Source organism: Poecilia formosa, unplaced genomic scaffold, assembly GCF_000485575.1.
Source record: "Poecilia formosa unplaced genomic scaffold, Poecilia_formosa-5.1.2 Scaffold41, whole genome shotgun sequence".
Taxonomy (NCBI): domain Eukaryota; kingdom Metazoa; phylum Chordata; class Actinopteri; order Cyprinodontiformes; family Poeciliidae; genus Poecilia; species Poecilia formosa.
Genome location: NW_006799980.1, coordinates 1,352,286 through 1,371,848, shown reverse-complemented (window position 1 = coordinate 1,371,848; position 19,563 = coordinate 1,352,286). Strand labels below are relative to the sequence as shown.

General features: G+C 41.8%; 1 protein-coding gene across 5 annotated transcripts in view; it reads right to left on the bottom strand.

The window, feature by feature from the left end:
- Positions 1-19,563, bottom strand: part of arap2 (ArfGAP with RhoGAP domain, ankyrin repeat and PH domain 2) — a 131,651-nt gene that overhangs the window by 43,326 nt on the left and 68,762 nt on the right. For all 5 annotated transcript variants that reach the window (XM_007551328.2, XM_007551330.2, XM_007551329.2 and 2 more), the window contains 2 exons: positions 11,150-11,275; positions 3,910-4,054 (listed from right to left, as the gene is read on the bottom strand). In XM_007551328.2, the coding sequence (XP_007551390.1) occupies positions 3,910-4,054; positions 11,150-11,275 (271 nt within the window). The remainder of the gene's footprint in view (positions 1-3,909; positions 4,055-11,149; positions 11,276-19,563) is intronic.

The window sequence follows — 19,563 nt, the reverse complement described above, 5'->3', positions numbered from 1 at the left end:
CCCAGGCAAAACTTTGTAAAAAAAAAAAAAAAAAAAGAAAAAGAAATAGAAAGAAAGAAAGGCCACCATTATTGTGTTAGTCTTTTCACATCCTGTTGTGTTTGCCTCGGCTCTCAAACACCTTTGCTTCTGTCTATCAATGAAAGTGTCACAGGTCAGAGTATCGCCAGCTTAATGGCCTGCAAACAGGATCCCAAGCAGTCGTTACATCTCGACGCGGCGGCGCCTCTAAATGCTGCCGCGACGGGCGTTCAAGGCGACACGTCGCACGGGGTCAAGGCAACAACGAGTCACTTTCTTTTCACAGGTGTCAGGGGAATAGACGAGACATGGGTGTTTGCCCTCGTATGTCCCCCCTCCTCTCCTCTCCTCCTCCTCCTCCTTCCCGCCGCTGCCTTCTCCTCGTCTCCACCGCTCCACGCCTCCTCCTGCCTCTGAACTGGCAGGTGTGCAGCCGCTTGTTAGTGGAGGTCCCACAGGGAGCGAGCGGAAGAGTACATTGTTGTGCTTGGCAAATGCTATGGTAAAGAAAGGACACGGAGGATGAGAGATGAACACTAAATAATGCGAGTCCCAGGGGGGAGGTATTGGCAGAGGAATAGGTACGAGGGGACGGGGGGGAGAGAGCGAGCTGAAGAGCAGAGGAATGAGAGCGCCGAGCCAGAAAGCACTAAAGGCCACTTTTATGCACCGCACCTGCTTTTCTATTTGAGAGGATTTATCTCAATAATGAGCAAAAATGGCTTTTATTTAGCTATATTCAGAAGTGAAGTGTTTATCTTTTGTTCCATCACATTTGCCTTTAAACGCGTCGGAGGAAGACAAATGTCGACAGCAGTGGTTCTGCCCGAACTTCGATTACACTTCAATTTTACGTTTGACACGGTAAGTAAGTCGCCAGATGCGTACAGTAGCTGGGGTACAGTTTTAGCTCAAATCGGTCATTAAATTGGACCGCTGTCCTGGAACCAGCCAAAACAAACGCGATAAGCACAAGAGGGGATTTCGACTTAAGTATCTTAAATATCAATAGATCTCTTGGATCTTGCACTGATCCCAAGTGTCAGATCAGGGTCCCGACCTGCACCGTCAGTCGTTCCCAGACAAAAACTCAAATACTCTACGTTTATTTACAGTCTTATTTAAACAGCCTCACTTTCAGAGAGCAAACACGCGCAGCACAAAAGCTTTTTCAACTTATTTGGAACCCACTAAACTGAGTTTTTACGGCTGCCGCAGCTTCTTGTTCATACTGTACTCTGATACAGAAAGCTATTGGTGGATGAGAGCTTAAAAAAAAAAAAAAAAAAAAAGCAGCTGAAATGCCAGTCATTGCACTTTATTCTGTTCAAAGCAAAACTCAGTTTATGAAGCAGAACAGCAACTTTAAAAAAAAAAAAAAAAAAAAAAATTTGCACACTTTTAACTGATGACCAACAAGCGGCTATGTTGTTGTTTACATCAACTGCGGGTTGCTCTTTGTGCTATTCTCACTGGCTTCTGTGCCTCCAGTCCATCGTCCCCCTGGAGTCATTTTCCACCACACGCTACGACTCCAAGGGCCTGCAGGAATACTAAACCATTTATTTATTATTGTTTTAAGACTTTAAAAAAAATCATCTTGCTTTTTCATCAAAACAAAATGTAAAGACCTCAGGGATAACTTTGCACAAAACTGTAACTCCTTTCACAAAGTCACTGTTTCTACTCACTTTAGGAGTTAATGAAACAGAATAATAGAGTCAGTGAGGGAAGCAAGTTGTAAAACAGGGGACCAACAGAGGGCAAAGTAATATAAAAAGTGAGAAGAAGCTTGAAAATGTTAAAAAAAAAAAAAGAGTAGATGGATTCGGTGCGTCTTTCAAGGTGCAAATACTCATCGTAAAACAAGCAGCTCTGTTAAAAAAAAAAGAAAAAGTTAAACTTATCATGAACCGACACACTCATTTTGCATTCATTTCCTAGGAGTGGCTGTGTAATATTCATGCAACTTGAGCAAACGTATGCCTCTCCTCCGACTCTGTGTCTCGCAGTGTCCTCTGCCACGGTGAAATTACCCAAAAAACGTCGCGTTTAATGGAAACGACTCCCACGGCCTCCTGCGGCGTGCTGATAGGCTGCTGGGGGGAGTGTGTCATCTGCATACATCAATATTTATAAGCAGCGGCAGACAGTCGAGAGGTTGAGACGTTCTCTCTCTCTCTCCGTCTCTGTCTCTCTCTCTGTCTCTGAGCCGACGCGCGCCATGACGGGGGGGAGCGAGGGGAAAGCGCTGGAAGTTAGCAGAAGTGAAAGGAAGCGAGGCAGAGTTTAATCTAGTGAAACCATTAACAGTGTTAGCGACAAAAAAAAAAAAAAATCCGCCTCCCACTCACCCCGACTCGGGGTGACAGTGTGACCTGTAACTGGGATGTTTGCGGCGAGCAGCGAAGGAGCAGCGCCCGCTCGGTGGCGAGCGTGCGCGCCCGCGCTCACCGCCTCATGTGTGGCGTCCGGCTCGTTATGCGGGTCGTTGTGTTACTGAGCCAGATGTGCTTCTTATGGCTGCACAGATAGCTTTTGCAAACAAACACATTGTTCACTCCTCTCAACATCTGCTGCCATCATTAAAGAGTTAGCTTCGGCTTTAATCATAAGACATTATCGGAGTACTTGCTTTAGCGGTGCAGCACAAACACACATACACACACACACACACGCGCGAGCACACACACAGGCGTCACACGCACGCACACGCAGAGAAAGAGTGATCCGGTGGGAGGGGAAAAAACTGCGAGCAGAAGCCGTTCGAGGCATCCGTTTCTCCTTCGCATTCGTGTCACCTCCAGATGAAATAAAGGGAAAGTTTGCCGTCGGAGCAACTTTTCAACTAAATCATAATCCAGTTGCAGAGACGAGGCTGATAGGGGGGAGGCAGTGGCAGTAAAACGAACGGAGGAAAGTGGCAGTTAGCGCTGCGCTGCTGATGTCTGCATAGCCGCCAAAGTGAAAAGGGAAATACAGATCTCATAAAGCCCTGATGGGGCTGTGTTAAAGCGAGCGACGCCCGATCTGAGATCACGTTAACAAGACGTATGCGGCGAGGAGTTGAAGCGGCGTGGAAGTCTGCGGTTACAAGCGTCTGCGTGTTTACTGGATGTCGGAGACGGCTCGCGTCGTACGAGCAGGTGATTGTTATGGAGCAAATAAAAGACTTTAATCACCAAGTTTAGGCTTCCTTTACGGTGTTTGTCACACAGCGGGAGAGGCGCAGACAAATCTTTTCGACTGTAAATGTTTGAATAAATACACTTGTGTGCTGAATATAGATTTGCTGCACAGACTGCAGGGAAATCTTCAGCTTTGGGAGTTTTGTGAAAACCCCATTCATGATTTTGAGGTTTAATGCTTGCCAGCATTTAAACAAAAGAAAAAAGGAAAAGAAAAAAAAAAGGCATTTCACAACACTCACTGAGAAATATTTAAAAACAACAGACAGGTAAAAGCAACATTAAGTAAAAGACCTAAGGAGGACTTGGATGGTTTCAGACCAACATTAAGCTTCTGGGATGCCCCAACCTCAACCCTGTCGAAAATTTTAGACTACAGCTAAAAGCTTAGTATGTCCAAGAAAAAAAACAAAACAAAAAACAATCAGATTCAACTGAATGAGTTTTGTCAAGAAGAGTGGTCGAATAAACAGAGTTCTACCAGAAGATTACCACTGGCTCCAAAAAGAAGATCGATGAGGTGAAACTTGCCGAGTGCCATTTAACAAAGTATCAACAAGGATGTATAGTCAGCTTTAACCTTTAGTAGTTAAAGGGCGGGTCCTTTAGTAAAAAAAAAAAAAGGTTTCCTGATTTTAAAACTAAGATACTTGTGTAGGGTTCGGACACATTTTTCATATTTGTGAGTGCGTGCTCGTACCCGACTCCAGTCATAGTTTCTGAGTTACTGACGGCCAGGCTGACCACTTCGCTGACGTCTACCCTCCCTATGGCCGAGGGGCTTCGCTCGTTCTCGTAATAACTCAGGAAGCCGCCCTCCAATGTACACCAGCGTCGTCCCATGTCTGAAACATAAACACACACACACACACACACAGAAAGAATACCAATTCAGAAATCTTAAACATTGTTTTAGGTGTGTCATATTTTAAAGTTTCTCAAATAGACCTTTTTGCCCCCCAAAATGAGTAGAAATGAACAGTTTACCTTGATACTGGTAACGTTAGCCCACTATGTTTGGATTAAGCGATGCATTTTGAATGCAAAGTGATGTAAAAACATCAAAACAAACAAAAAAATACAAGGGTGGTCATTTTAAGCAAAAGCTGACTGAAAGTTGACGAGACAAAAAAAAAAAAGAAACTACTCGTGAAGTCAACTTTAAATATGGACATCATAGAAAGACACACAAGCAGACTGATGCAACATTGTACAGTCCAAGCAGCGAGCAGGTTTCAATCTGCAAACATCTTCTCAACAGGAAGGCTGGAAAACACACAACTTTGTGTTTTACGACTGCCTTACGGTGCGATTTACATAGCCAATGAGCATGAAGTTCATGAAAACGTACCTAATTTTGGATTTTCAAAGTCACCATGCCATCTGGGTTCTTTTCTTTTTTTTTCTTTTTCTCCTTGTTCCGCAACAAACACACACATACAAACAGCTTCCCACCCCACAACCCCCCGTCGCTCGCAACTCCAAAGTTTCCAGCGTATTCATCTCATGAATATGCTAATTGTGCGTTCCTCTGCCAACCGCGTGTGATACTTCTGAAGAAACAGATATAGTTCCAATAAAAAAAAAACAAAAGGAAGTGTCGACAACTGGATGTAGAAAGAAAAGGGATGTGATAAACACGGGAAAAGGAGGATGTCAGTTTTGCTCTATTCACCCTCACGCTGCATCTCTTTACAGCTGTTTCTCACTTTATCTCTGTGTTCTGTTTGTAAGAAAAAAGTTATTTGTACAAGAATTCAGTTAAAAAAAAAAAAAAAGCAACATAATTTTTTTTTCTCTCACTTGGCATTTAAAAAGAAATACCCTCTCGCTGACCCCACTTCACTTGAAGAAAGATAGATAACTCCAGCAGCTACAGAGGCATCATCTTCATTTACCCACTATGCACATTAAACTAGGGGTTTAATGTGCCGGTGTGGGACAGACGGAGAGAGACAAAGTGTGGTATTTAAAGCTATTACCACTCAGATCTGTCTGGCAGGATATAATGTTGTCTTGGCGACAGAAAAAAGATGAAAATACATTTCACTTTGGTTTAAAATGTGCCCCTAAATCGCTGAGGGTTTGCAGAAAATGTCATGTCCATCATTTCCAGGACAAGACGTTCAAAAGTTCTTGTTTTGCACTACATTGTAATTTTGTGTTGCTTCTCATTTGTCACAGCTGCGACACCCGAATAACTGGAGACGAATCTACTCCGCCGAGTTTCCAGCTGTCATTGTAACCCGCTAGATAACATACAGAAGTCATCGTTGCTTTCTCTCGAGAAGACTGACTTTCTTTTAATGTTGCATAGAAGATTTTAAACATTTATAAATACCAAACAGTCTTTTAGTGGTTGCTATAGAACATTTTATTCGTTTCAATTTTAAAAAAATAACTTTTTTCATTTGAAACAGTGCAACGACGAGCAGTCAGCCAGTACTAGATACCTTTGTGTAAAGTAGAAGGTTCCAGTGCAGGTAAAGAGTTTTTCCAAGTCATTTTTCTCAAACATAGGACATAAAATGAACAAAAAAAAAACAAACTATCCTAATCCAAAAATGTTATTTCTACACAGGGTGTTGACTGCTGACAGTTGTCCAATGGTCCCTTTACAACTTCACAAGAAGCCTAAGCCACAATAGGTAATTGCTAAAGGTAATGGCTGTTCACATGGGGATACAACGATATCAATGGAAAGTTGAATGGGCGGACAAAAGATGGTAAAAAGAGTAACAGCACCAGGGATAACCACAGCTTTGTGAATGTTTTTTTTTTTTTTTTGTCACAAGGGTGGGAACTATAGGAGCCGCCACACAAAGAAATATTCATACCTAAAAATGGAGCAATAGTTTTAAAGTGAAGAGGACTGTGAGAGAGGCGAGGGGAAAAAAATCTGCAATGTATTTAGTATGACATCATGCTACAGCTATGAAAGAATAATTCATTTAAAAGCTGTTTAATGCGTCTTTACAAGAGATGCCAGTGAATATGGGGTGTTCTCTGTGAGGCTGCTTTTCTAGGAGCAGCGCAAATCTGAAAAAAGCTGAATGAATTTCAAACAGTTCAACAAAACCACTTTTAAGTGGCGTTTAAAAAAAAAAAAATCAATAAATAAAAATGTGGCAAGAGTCCTTTCCTTTTTATGGTGGTTAGTGGGTTTAGATCCCTTCAACACATTCCACCAGGAAACTGGCTTCGTCAGAAAGCCACAGATCTTGAGCATCCTTCTATCGTCCTTTTTCTGGGACCGTTTTCTTTCTTAGCGGGTGGGATATATCAGTAGCTTCTGCGCGAGAACCAGCGCAATACGAGGGGAACAATAGTGCTTGATTTACAATCGAGCAGCTGCGTCCATTGCCAGCTGTTCCTCCCCCCGACTCCCACACACATCCAGTGGCCCCGTGGCCCAGCCGTACTCCACGGGAGGCCATAACCAGCCACAAGAGACGACACTCGCGAAAGCCAGCCGAGGTACGTGACTCCACCAGATAAAATGGGCCAATTAGCTCGTACACCAAGAGAGAGCTCCCTGCATAGTGTTTTCCAAAGGAAGGAAGGTCTCCGAATGTTAAACCTTTTTCCTCCCCATTTTTCTGCTTTTTTGCACGAATCGTTTTTCCACAAAATGCTCTAAATCATCCAAATGTGCAAGGCGAAACAGGTTGATTGGTTTCAAATTCTAACCTTGTGCTTCTCTCCTCACTCTCAAAGGAGAAAAGAGACACAGCCAAAGTCTCTCAACTACATCCGTAAGTCTTCCTACTGTCTTAAACTTTTTATCGATGTGGCACGGACATCCAATCCAGTATTCATCAGAATAGAAAGGCTGTGCCCCCGTGTCTTCTTTTTTTTTTTTCCCCCCTTTTCGTTTTTGTGAATCCTTTTCGGCTCTCACTCCCACGTCCGCCCCCTTCCACAAATCTTCTGCCCATCTCACCATCAGACTAAAATATCTGCAACAAAGACATCTGGTGGACAGCTTGTCAGGGGGGCTCGAAATGGGAATCAGGAAAACGGAAAAGGATCTGAAGGATATGTCTGTGCCAGAATTAGAGCCTACTTCATTACGTTGAGGGACGGACAAATATGACAAAAGAAATAAAAGGAAATAAAAGGAAATCAGTAACTTTGACATGTGTTTCAACCTGCAATACTACTCGCTCAGTCCCCTAAACGTTGCAAAAATGAATGGAAGTTGCATGTATTATGAACACAAGCTCCACAGATCAACACAAAATAGTTCAAAATTATGCAGGGGGAAGGCAAATAATACATGTTCTGGCATTTTTCACAGATTAAAAAAAAAAGTAAGGCACTTGGAATTGAGCCCTTTACTCCTATGCTTCATGATAGCTTCAGTGGAACTAAATTCTTTCGGTGACCTAATTAGTAAATAAGAGTCTATTAATCTTATTTTGTACACAGCTGTTCTATGAACGCCCAAGAGGTTCGTCAGAGAACATTAGTGAACAAAAAGCATCGTGAAAACCAAGAAACACTGCAGACGTGGTCAGGGGATGTAGCTGTGGAGATGTTTAAGCAGGGTTCTAAAACTTTATCTCGCGTTTTGCAGACGTCACAGAGAACTCTCAACAGGACCACTGTGACTTTGGCACCCGTAAAATGACTTTTATAGAAAAAAGGTGTTTCTGAAATAAAGTCATCAGGAGTTTGCGAGAACCTGTTAAAGAGACACGCCAACCATGTGGGGAAAAAGAAACATTTACTCCGGGTCAGATGAAACCAAAACTGAACTTTATGGAGTACATTTAAAGTGCAGTGGACACAACACTACGCATCACCTTGAGCAAAACATCCTGCATGGTGAAGTATGGTTGTGGCGGCATCATGCTGTGGTGCTTCTGTAAGAAAAGCTTTTAGAAGACTTGAAACTGAGGCGGTTCTCCCTTCAGCAGGATAATAATCCTAAATGTACCACTAAATCTTCAATAACATAGTTCAGATTGAAGCAGATTCCCAACAGTGCAGTAAAGAAAAGGCCTAAATCAAATTAAACATCTCGAAAACTTATGTTTATAGACACCTGGTGTCCAGTATGAAAAAAAATTATGCTGCAAAGAAAATTGGGTGAAAAATTTAAATCCCTAGATGAGCAACGAGGGTGAAGACGTGCCTAAACAGAGGCTGTGAGTGCAGCACAAGGCTGAGGGATGATAAATACTTCTGCAAGGCAATGTAAAACAGAATAAAATCCACTCACAGTCTGAAAAGTAAATCTGAATATAAACCACAGAGAAGATTTGTCTCGTTACGGAAGACCCGGATTCAAAGTTTGCAAATGAAAAAAGCAATCGAATTGTTCATACGGGCTCAATAAAACATAATTTGACTTCTATCCACCAGCCCTCCATTCCTCAACGTCTCCACGGAAGCGAGTGAGTTACGGCTGCAGGCGCAGGCAGGGCACCGCTGATGAGGAAAAGACAAAAGCTAATCAGAAATTATGCGTGCCATTTCCTCAGTGCCAGTCGCCACATCAGACGGCGGCTTCCAGGCCGTCTCTCTTTACCTCCTCAAAGATCACTCTGGCGCCGCGAAGAAAATGCACAAAAGAGGTGGACCGTTTAAATGTGATTCACTTCTTCTTCCCGTCCACTGGGAGCGATTCACTGGAGCGGGAATCAACTGTCTGCACCGCTGCAGTCAACGTTGCAAAAGTATCGAGTTTAGAGGAGTACAACATGTTTTTACCACAAACAAGAGAAGAAAAATAATTGCTTTATTCATCCACATCAATCGTCACTTTGGTGCATTTGTAAAGTTGCACCGTTCACAAACAAACAAAAAAAAAAAAACTAGCTTGACTTGTCTCCAAAATAATAGCTTACAATAGCTTCATTAAGTCCTATTCACACTATGAATTATTAACAACTCGGGCACATCTACAGAGCATCAAACCATTAGCCTCCAAAGCCAACAGCATCCTGTAGTACATTCAAAAATACCTCGTCCGTCTGTGCTCACGCAGCCCCGGCTGTTCTCCACTTTTTCCATTGACGAAGTTGGAACACGTTGAGTTTTTTTCTTTCTTCTTCTTTTTTTTTTTGCACCCCGACCCTGCTGAATTTTTCAGCAGCAGCAGCAGCAGCAGCTGCAAGTTAAAGTGCCAGTAGAGCACAAAAGCAAAGTCTTCTATAATACATGAAATAATAAAATGTTTTATAGGTTGAACCTTCAAAGGAGTTCATGCAGATGCAAGAGGCACTAAAAGCACAACAGTGAACAGAACGGCCTTTAACCAAGCAGATGCACTGCTTTGCGAGTCATTTCAAAAACACTAAATGAAAAGTAAAAGTTAAATACCCATATGGAGTGGGTCTATGTGAAGGCAAGCTTTTTGCAGTGTTTGAGTTATTTTCTGTCTTGCGCCTCCCTAAGGATCGTACTCACCCTGATAGCATATCTGTACAAACAACTGGCTTTAGCATGGTATGACCTGATTTTCAAAACAGCCGTTTTATTGTTCCAAATCTCAAAACAATTTCCAAGTTCAGTTTAAGTCGATCAGTAACATTTAGTCAAGGCTACTCAGTCTGAAAGGGGGAAAAAGTGCAAATGATTCACTGGGATTTTTTAAGACTTATCACAGTAAAACCTTGTAAAGCCGTAAACACCGATTGCTAGTTAGCTTCAGCTTATTGTTTGTCACAAGGTATGTAGCTTAACAGTAGTTGTGCAAAAATTGCAGCAATGTTGCTTATATTTCAGCTTGGCAGAATAGATAATAGATTTTTATTTTTGTATTATTTTGCTTTGTTTTGGGGTTTTTTTAATCAAAGTGCCAGAAATGGGCTTCTATATGCAAAATAAATCTTTGTGCTTCAGCGATATGTTTAAGTTAACCTAAAAAAAGGAAAATAAATGAATAAATAAATAAAACATTGGATTAAAAGTGTCGTTTGATCAATTTGAAAATCTGTTCTTTAAAGAAGCCAAATTTTGTTACGTCTGAATCTCCGTCGTTGCTTCAGAGAACAACATTTTCCCAAAAGTAAATGATGGCTAAGAACTGCAATACAAAGAGCCACATTTCAATAAATTGAAACTACCTTTTTAAATAGTAAACTCAAATCGAATTTCATTACCACAGATAATGAGATTTTCAAGAGATACTTGGATAAAAACTTATCCCGGGTCCCTGTAAGAAGCAATTTCCCCAGAACTCAGCTCTGTTCATTAGCTGACATGTTCAACCACCAATAAGAGCTGAGGGGCTGTGGGGTGATGGGAATAGAGACGAATGGCTCAATATGAAGGAGACTCAGCTCGCTCAAGTGGCAGGTACTGCTTCACCCTCCATCCTTCAATTCCTTATCCCAGTCCTCAGCGCTCCGAATAGCCACCTTTTCCCTGAGGGAGTGCCCAGTGCTGCTTCCTTGTGCTAATTACCCATGGGTCCAGAAATGCTCCAGCTGTTTGGAGATGTGGGAATGTCGTACAGGCACGGTGTGCACCTGAAGCAGACTGAGGAGTCTGGGTAGGAAAACCAGCCTGATTAAAAGTTTTACTCGGTTTTCCAGGGCAAAGGGAGGAGAACTCAGAAGTTGATGGGATCCCCTAACAAAAGTAAATACTTTAAATTTGTTTGAAATCTTATTCTCAGAAGACCATCATTAACCTCGTGCCTTGCCTTACATACAGTTGTCAGACAAGACCTCCCAGAAGGCCGTGCAGAGCACATGTCAAAGACGGATCCATTGATCATTCTGACTTGACTGTTTGCTGAGCAGATTGAACGATTGGCAGTTTGACAGTTGAAACGCTGACATTGATTGACCAGCGCTTAACGAACGGAGACCTTTGACAAACACGCAGCTTAAATTGCTTACAAATGGATTGATGCATTGATTGGGCTTGTCATGGGTTTTTCTTTTTTTTTTTTTTTTTTCCCCTTAAATGGCTTTTGAACTCACCGTCTCGTCCACGCCGATCCGGCATCGTCTTAGCTGGGCCAGACGAGACGTAGAGAAAGCCGTCCATGAAGACGGACACGTCAGACAGCGAAGCGTTCTCTGACCACTGGTCCAGCCTTGGGAAATCTACAAGGAGACAAATTTGCTTAATTTATTTGTGCATAAAAGTAATAGAAAATTTTGTGAAGAAAAAAAAAGTAAATTGGCATATCAAAAATCTATCTTAATAATCAATTAAACAATCTCTGTTGGGATTACAGCAGTCAGATTCTTCTTGTAATGGCTGACGAGCGCATTGCATTTTTCCATTTTTGTTTCTGACCAGTTTAGTGATAAGTTCCAGGTTTTTTATTTTATTTTCTTTAATCGAAAGCCTATTTGCTCCCTCTTCAGATTTTACACCAGATTCAATTTGAGACTCTCCAAAACAACGTTAACAATTACTTGAAACAGAAGAAATATGTTGGTAGAAATCTGCTAAAGGTTGACATTTTCAAATCTGTGACATGTGGTGTTGGTCACTTGAGGTTAGCTTCAAATCACTTTAGAAAAGACATTGGGCGGCACATGGAGACGTGGCAGAGCAGTCACCCCCGTATACTGAGGTTTTTGGTCCTCGATGTAAATCCTGACACTGGGAACCTTTGCTGTATTTCTCCCCGCTTTGTCTCTGCCCGTTTTTGTCTAATATGGATTAATCGTAGAACAGCACTTCTCTAAATTGTCTGTTTTATACACGTTATGTACTCAAACAAAATTAATGTCCTTCAACAGAAAAAAAAAAAAAGCAGAATTTTGCAGACTCGCCTTGTTATGTTTGCCCACTCCTGACTTACCCTTAAGCAAAACAATGTATCCCCACCAGATTCCTGATTACTGTTCTTGAACCAAAGCTCTGACCTCCATGTGGAGACTTTTTCTTTTTTTCCCCCCACTGGGTCTCAGAAAAACCACAGCGCTGTCTTTTTAATCACAAGAAGCATAAAGGTGATCATACAAGGTTCTGTTTAATTTAGTCATGACTTTGTCACACGGTCCTACTTTTGCAAAGGCAAGGATAGGGTGTTCAGAGAGCATTTCTCCACGCACTCAATCTGTTAAAAATGACTTTTACTCTCATCTGTGTCCATCACAGAGAAAGAAGCATTCCGATCTTGCCCTCCTTCATCCGAACTCCCTCCACTCATCCTTTTCTCGCTAGTTTTAAGAGCTCCCCACGTTCAGCCTTATCATTCTCAAATTCAATTAGCTTTCATTCCGAGGTCCAATTTTCTGCCCGAGCCTTGGTAATATCTTACAGATTTTATCTTGAGCACCTCCAGCTCTCTCATCAGGCAAGGTAAAATAACTTTAATTGAAACCAGTTTTGATTGAATCGACATTTCCCCCCACAACCCCCTCCGACGACACCGCCGACGCCTCGTTTCAAGCCCACACATCATTCAGTGGAGAAAAACAATCTGTCCGTTTACCGAGACGCCGTCGTCTTTGTTCTGTACGTGGATTCATTATGTCAAATTAATTAACAGCAATCATATGAACAAACTTGCAGCAAAGGCGCTTCTTAATATATGACTAAAAAAAGGATGGATCATTTGGGAGCACCTAATGGGAACGCATTTTGCCTTCAATCTGATCACTTACTTTTATATCATTATAACCAACTTAAGCATTTAAGAATTAAGGAATAACTTAAGAAAGCAGAATTTAGATTCAGAACCATGTCCACCAATCACAGTCGCGACTTCTTGCGCCATCCTATATAAAAGTGCAAAAGAGACTGTTTTAATGGTGCCACAGCAAGAAATGAGGGTCACACAGACAAAAATTATTCATCAGATCAAGTGTCGCCTTGGATGTTATTGTGTTAGATCTGATGGAAGCTTCAATTCCGAAAGTCAAACTAGGTAAATATACTTTCACAGACCAGTTTTTTTGTTGTTGTTTTTTGTCATAAATAGTAAATCTATCTATTACGTGGAAAGAGTCACCAAAACTGCACAAGAACATGTTTGTGTGGCTTAATGAGTCGATTTCAGACGCAGCATTCAGATGGCCGTGTCAGGATTTTCAGGAAATAACTGGAAAACGTAGATCTATCCTCTTGTGTATCCGCGGATCAGGATGACGGTGCAATAGAGTCAGGGATATTCTATCGGCACACTTTGGGCTCTTTGGTACCAGTTGAGAATCGTTTAAACACCGCAGCCTTCCCGGCATTGTTGATGACCAAGCTAAGTCCCTTTATGACCAGAGTACACACCCATCTACTGCCGGCAACTTCCAGAAGGATAATGCACCACATTACAAAGCTGACATCATCGCAAACTAATTTGTTGACGTTGATTATGAGTTTATTGGACTCCGATGGCCTCCGCTGCCACCAGATCTCAGTCCATTAGAGGACTTTTGAGGATTGACAGAAAGGGAGATTTGCATTATGTATGTGCAGATGAAAATCCAGCAACTGTGCGATGCCATCGTGTCAGTGTGGAGCAAAATCTCTGAAGAGCGTTTCTGACAACTATTCGACCAAGTCTTGGGGACAATCAGAGTGTTTGAGACGATGTAAACTCTTCCCATGGACGCCATTTTGGCCCAGTCTCTTTCTTATTGTTGAATCACAAACACTAAAGTATGACTAAGTGGAAGTGAGGCCCACAGCACCTTGGATGTTGTTCTAGGTAATTTTGTGACCTCTTGGAAGACTTTCTGAAATTTCTTTCTGAGCAATTTCAAAGTCAAGTCCACTTCTGGAACCGTTCAGTTATGTTCTATGTTTTCTCCATTTGTAAATAATGACTATCATTGTGGTTCACTGACATTCAAAAGCCTTTATCAACATTTCCAGACGACAAATTCAATCACTATTTTTCATTAGTTAAATTTATTTAGATTATGGCCATGATGTTTTCCTTTTTAAGAGGGCTTAGCCTACTTCATGTTGTCAGACAGGTTCAAATTAGTAGGCATTTTCATTTTACAGCTCAGGCAGTAAACAGAGATGGTAGCAGCTAGTGAATCTGAACAAAAACAAACGTGGTTAATCACGTTTAACCTTTAATTTAATCAGTTTAGCAATTAGATTCATGTAAAAGCCAAGATTGGCTTGTATAACTTTTTTTTTTTTTGCATTATAAATTAAATCATTTATGCTCTGGTTTCAATTATTAAAGCAACTAAGCATTTACTCAAGCTATCCTTGTGCGCCATTTTTTAATTCTGAAACAAGCGTAAAAAAAACAACAGAACACCACAAGAACTAGGCGACACTTTTCTCAGCACTGTAGAATTAGATGCCAGCTTGTAAGAATAAAACAGCAACAAAGTGAGTGTAATACACACACACGCACGCACACGCACACGCACACACACACGCACACACACACACACGCACACATGCAAACTGAAGTGTTTCCAAGCACTCAGGTTGACAGGATGTAAATAAGCCAGTGGCTTGATGCTGCATCAGTTGTAACAAGCCTCTCTGTGTGAGCATGCTTAACAACGCCTCTGGGCCCCTGAAGCTGGACTCTGTTAGGATGGGACTGCGCTGCTGTCTGCGGGGGCAGCAGCAGAGGAGTCTGGCCCGTGCTGATTGGCTCACTCCCCTGTGAAGGGAGGTGACATGACAGAGTGCTCAATTAGCCATCTGCTTGCCCACGGCTGCAGTTACAAAGCGAGCTTCGACGGGCAGTGGACAGCGGGGGTAATCAGAGGAGCTTGTTCGCGCTTGTGCATTTACACCCAGACACGCAGTAAACGACGGCACAAACAGACGACGCGTGCAGGAGGGGCCAGAGATAATGCATGGCAGAGGCAGAAGATGAGTGAAAACAGCAATTTGTGCACAAGGTGGCAAGGAAAGGGGTCTAGGTGTTGAGCTTTTCAGCCTGTCGACATATTAACATTCAATTATTAGATTAAAAGCAGCGTTTAGTTGGAAAAAAAAAAAAGGTTTTCCAAAGTGACCATTACCTCCTGACCCTTTCACTGCTTGTTGGTCATTTACTGTATTTAACACCTAAAGGCAGGTAGAAAATAATTGTGCAGAAGAAAAAAAAAAAAAAAAAAAAAAAAAAAAAAAAAAAAAAAAAAAAAAAAAAAAAAAAGGAGCTTGTTATTTAAAAGTTTCATTTGCTTTCCATTGTAGCAAAACGTATTTTATTAAAATCTGATGCAACGATCCAAAGAAACAGAGTACACATTTTTGAAGTTGGAAGAACATATTACTTTGATTTTCAAAGTTTGACCTTTGACCTTTTTGCTGCAAGGCAACAGCACCAACAGCCGCACTGTCGTGCAGCTCCTCATTCAGATCTAGAAGTGCTAAAACAAGTAAAATGTCGTCTAGAAACATTCCAAACACTTAGTGAATGTTTAGAAGGAAACTAGTTGCAGAAAAAAATTAAATTAAATAAAATTCATTAGGGAAAAGATCTTAACTGTGAAACTTTGCTAAAGTAAAATTAGCTAGGGCATAGCAGCATCAACACAAACAGATCTGATTTTTTTATACAGTGTATGTGGCCTCTCCAACGTGTACACAAGGAAAGACACTGCATACTATATATTTATTTATTAAAAATAAATAAATAAAAGAACCTTAAAAATAAATAAGAAACCACCACAGTGGAAGTCTTTGACAATAAGGGATCGAGCCCATCATGGAGGCGAGCCTCTGGGGTTCCTAAAATGCAAAACCGCACAGCCTCAGAGAGCTGCAATTGGCTTTCTTAAATAGAATCTGGGATGGTAATATGCAAATGAACACGCTCCGACCGTCTCCCAGGGCGCTCTCAGGCGAACAGGTGTGGGCGGGTGGCGGCGGGGGGGTGGGCATCGAGGACTGCGTGCATGTACTCACATTCGCTCAGAAAGAAGGAGCTAATGAAGTGGCCACGCTCCACTATTTGGTGGAAGTCCTAACTTTGGAGTCACAAATGAGCCGCTGCAGAGGGAAAACGGCTGCAGAGTGGCTCCGGAATAAGCAGGCTGACAGCCTTCTTTTTATTCACTGTATCCAAGGGGGACATGGTGAGCCTTTTTTTCCCCCCCTATTTTTACTTTTCTGTTTTTCCTTTTTTTTTTTTTCTTTCCACAAACTGGAAGCGTGATTCACACTGAGAAGACAGGCGGCTACGATATTTTCCCGCATACCAGCCCAATTTGGAGTTTAGTCGAGAAGTGACGATTCTTCATGGTGTCTGATTGTTTATTGCTGGCTCATTCTGCTGTCCCAGGGGGTCATGGGATTGGGAAAAGACCATGTTTGTCATCATTTTGTTTTAAGATAGCGTCTGGTTAACGGCTGTATGCGGCGTTTTGAAGGAAGCCCTGAAGTGAGCCCTCGCTGTGACAACATGTTTTACAAGATAAACCCCGAATGGAGGGAAGAACCAAACACGCAGCCATAAACAGCGATACCCCACTGCAAACAACTCAAATATCCATATCTGCCCTTATGTCACCTAGCATGTGTGCAATTGTTATCCGGTTGAAAAAGTCAGCTGTAACCCAAGGCGGAGTTCTTTAAAACTCCAGAACAAGTCTGAACTCTGCTTTGTCCTCGATATTGGCTGCTGTGCGACTACTTTCATTCTATCTTCTTTCTGTCAACACAGAGCTGTGCAGCAGGGATGGCATCATGCGGGTATTGAATTGTTCCCTGATCCTGCCAAATATAACGCTGCAAACACCAATGATGGGAGCGAGAAGAGAGGAAAAAAAAAAAAAAAAAGAGAAAAAAAAGTTCAATTTCTGTTTAATGAAAATTTTCAGAAGTCTGTCTGCACGCTCGGGGGGCCCCACATGCACGAGAACAATGCTAGACGGCACTTTCCACAGCTCTGCGTCTGATGTGACAATGTGTCCGACAAAACAGTGGAGAAATGTCAACAGGGGGAATCTGGACAGTATTTTCTGGGAAGCTTAATCTTCTCACTGCAACCGCTTCTTTCTACAGCGAAATTAAACAGCCTTCTCTCAGCCACCATGCCGCAGAGTACATGGGCTGAATGTGTTCCAGTGGAGAAGTTTTGAAAAGAGGAAAGCGTGAATTGGAGCAATTTTACTGTTTATATGTTCTTATATGCTACATTTGGAATCAATGTTGATTATTATTAACATGCAGTGCTGTCCAGTGACTGTCAGCAGGGGATTAAATTACTCTAAAACAATTATTGTAACCCTGGGTAAGAAGCTGAGTGACTTAGACCTGACATGTTGTTGTAATTCATGTTTGGTATGTTTATACTGAAGCGAAAAAGGAAGTAGTTGTGTTGCATCAAAAAGAGTAAATTAAAAGGATAATTGCAAGCTAGATGACAGCATTACAAAAGCACTGGAAAAAGTCTCGAAAACATTTGAGACGGCATTTTTAGCAGCATTTTTGGTTAGAGAAAAGGAATGGCGACAGACGCGATACAACAGCGTTCACCAAATAAAATAAAAATGGAAATCTCCACCTCAAAAAATTTGGATTATATGTGCAAAGTCCCACCCGAAATACAGAAACGGATCAAATCGATTGTTTTTGCTGTATCTTTAAATAAAAATGTAACGGTATTGAACAAGTACGTTGAAACTCGCTTCACCAACTCCAATTGAAAAACTCCCCAAAAAAACATGTAAAACATGGTTAAATCCTGGTAATAGATATGGCAACTGTAAAATTATATTTATTAAGAATTGTGTTTTTTCTTTGTTTTTGTTTTTTACTTGATTCATTTAGATTTTCATATACTAAGTGTGATGTACACAGGCTCAAGCAGAAACATTCGTTTAGCTTCAGCTCAAAATCTGCACAAGTTAGGCTTTTTTTTTATTATTTTGTTTTACTTCTGGCTCATCAGAAACTCCTGGTTCCGCCTGTACTGCTGCAGTTTAGTAAGAAACTGACAAAAAGTCCAAACTTCCTCTACTACCACTTCAAAGGAGTGATCACCCACCGTCTGAACGTGGGTTTTTGCTCGTTTTCTAAAATCCAAATCCATTTTTAATTCCTCGGAAAAATTGCATTTAACTATGTATGCCGTTATGCATGCAAGCACGCATATAAGCATGCAAAGCATACATCTGTGCATACATACTCATTATCTCTGTATACATCTTCATCCCAAGAACTTAATCTCAAGCTGCAGATTTTATCATTCGTTCAGCATCCCAAACATGATGTCGGTGTCAAGTCTTGGCTGTGCTCCTTGGCAGTCTTCTGCTCACATTTTCTGCTCTGCTTTTTTTTTAATAACATCATTCTCAATTCCGGCGATGGGAGTGAATATAACGACTACAAGCTACAAGTCTGAACAAAAAATCAATTGGAGAGTTGTGAAATTTGATACGTGGTCTTTACATCTCTTCCTTAAACAAGACGAGGAACCTGACCTTGGGTTAGCGTCCGTTTTTGCTAAGTGGTGAACTAACAAAAACGACATCTCACCGAGTCGTTCTTTCAGGGTAGCATTTAGGTTTCCTGACCCAGGTACCTTCTTACAGTATGTTAGCCACGTTGGACGTCCGCCTCCACAGCAAAAGTCTGGTTAGGTCCACAGTCATCTGTGTTTTAATGACGAAGTCCAGCAACTTCGAAACTTACAACGGGCACGCAGGCTGTGTGTATCCTACACATTTTACATGAACACGCTCGTACACACGAATACGTGTCGGCTTCTTCTCCTTTCTGCATGTGTATCTTTCAGTGCCCCTCCGATAATTGCCATCTCCTTGGTGACCAGGTGACCCATGCTAGCAATTAGCGGGTCCCTAACAGGCTCGGCGCCGGCGAGTGTACACAGATGCACCGCATGAATTATGTAAAATACAGTCCCAGAGAAAGTCTCCCACCCGGCCTCAGGCTCCTTTAATCCGATCCGCTCTCATCACGGGGACCCCGTGTGGAAGTGCGCGAATAAAACACACCCATCAGGAGGAAGCCACGTCTGTGCCGTGCCGACCGAACAGGAGGTGGGTAATACAAAGGAGTGTTGTGGGGGGTAGGTAGGACAGAGACAGGAACATGGAGACAGACCTTTAAACTTAAAACTCCCTTGCTTCAAATTTGTTGGTTTTTATGGCCCTCGTTTTCTATTCACAGCAAACACACACACACACACACACACACACACACACACACACACACACACACACACACACACAAAGAATAGTGCTGTGAATGTACCAACACAAACAGCAGTGAAAACAAGTTTGCAACATCACTGCCTCGTTAACAAATCAAGAATACAAAATGTGTGTGCCATCAGAAGTGGTAGACGACAAACTTAAACTTTTAGTTCCGAGATCTTTTTACGGATTCATAACACCACATACATTCTTTTTTTTTTCTTTTTCTTTTTTTTCCCCTTCACAGGTTTTGTCAGGAGAACACATCAGCTATTCTGCTTCCCAGCCGCATT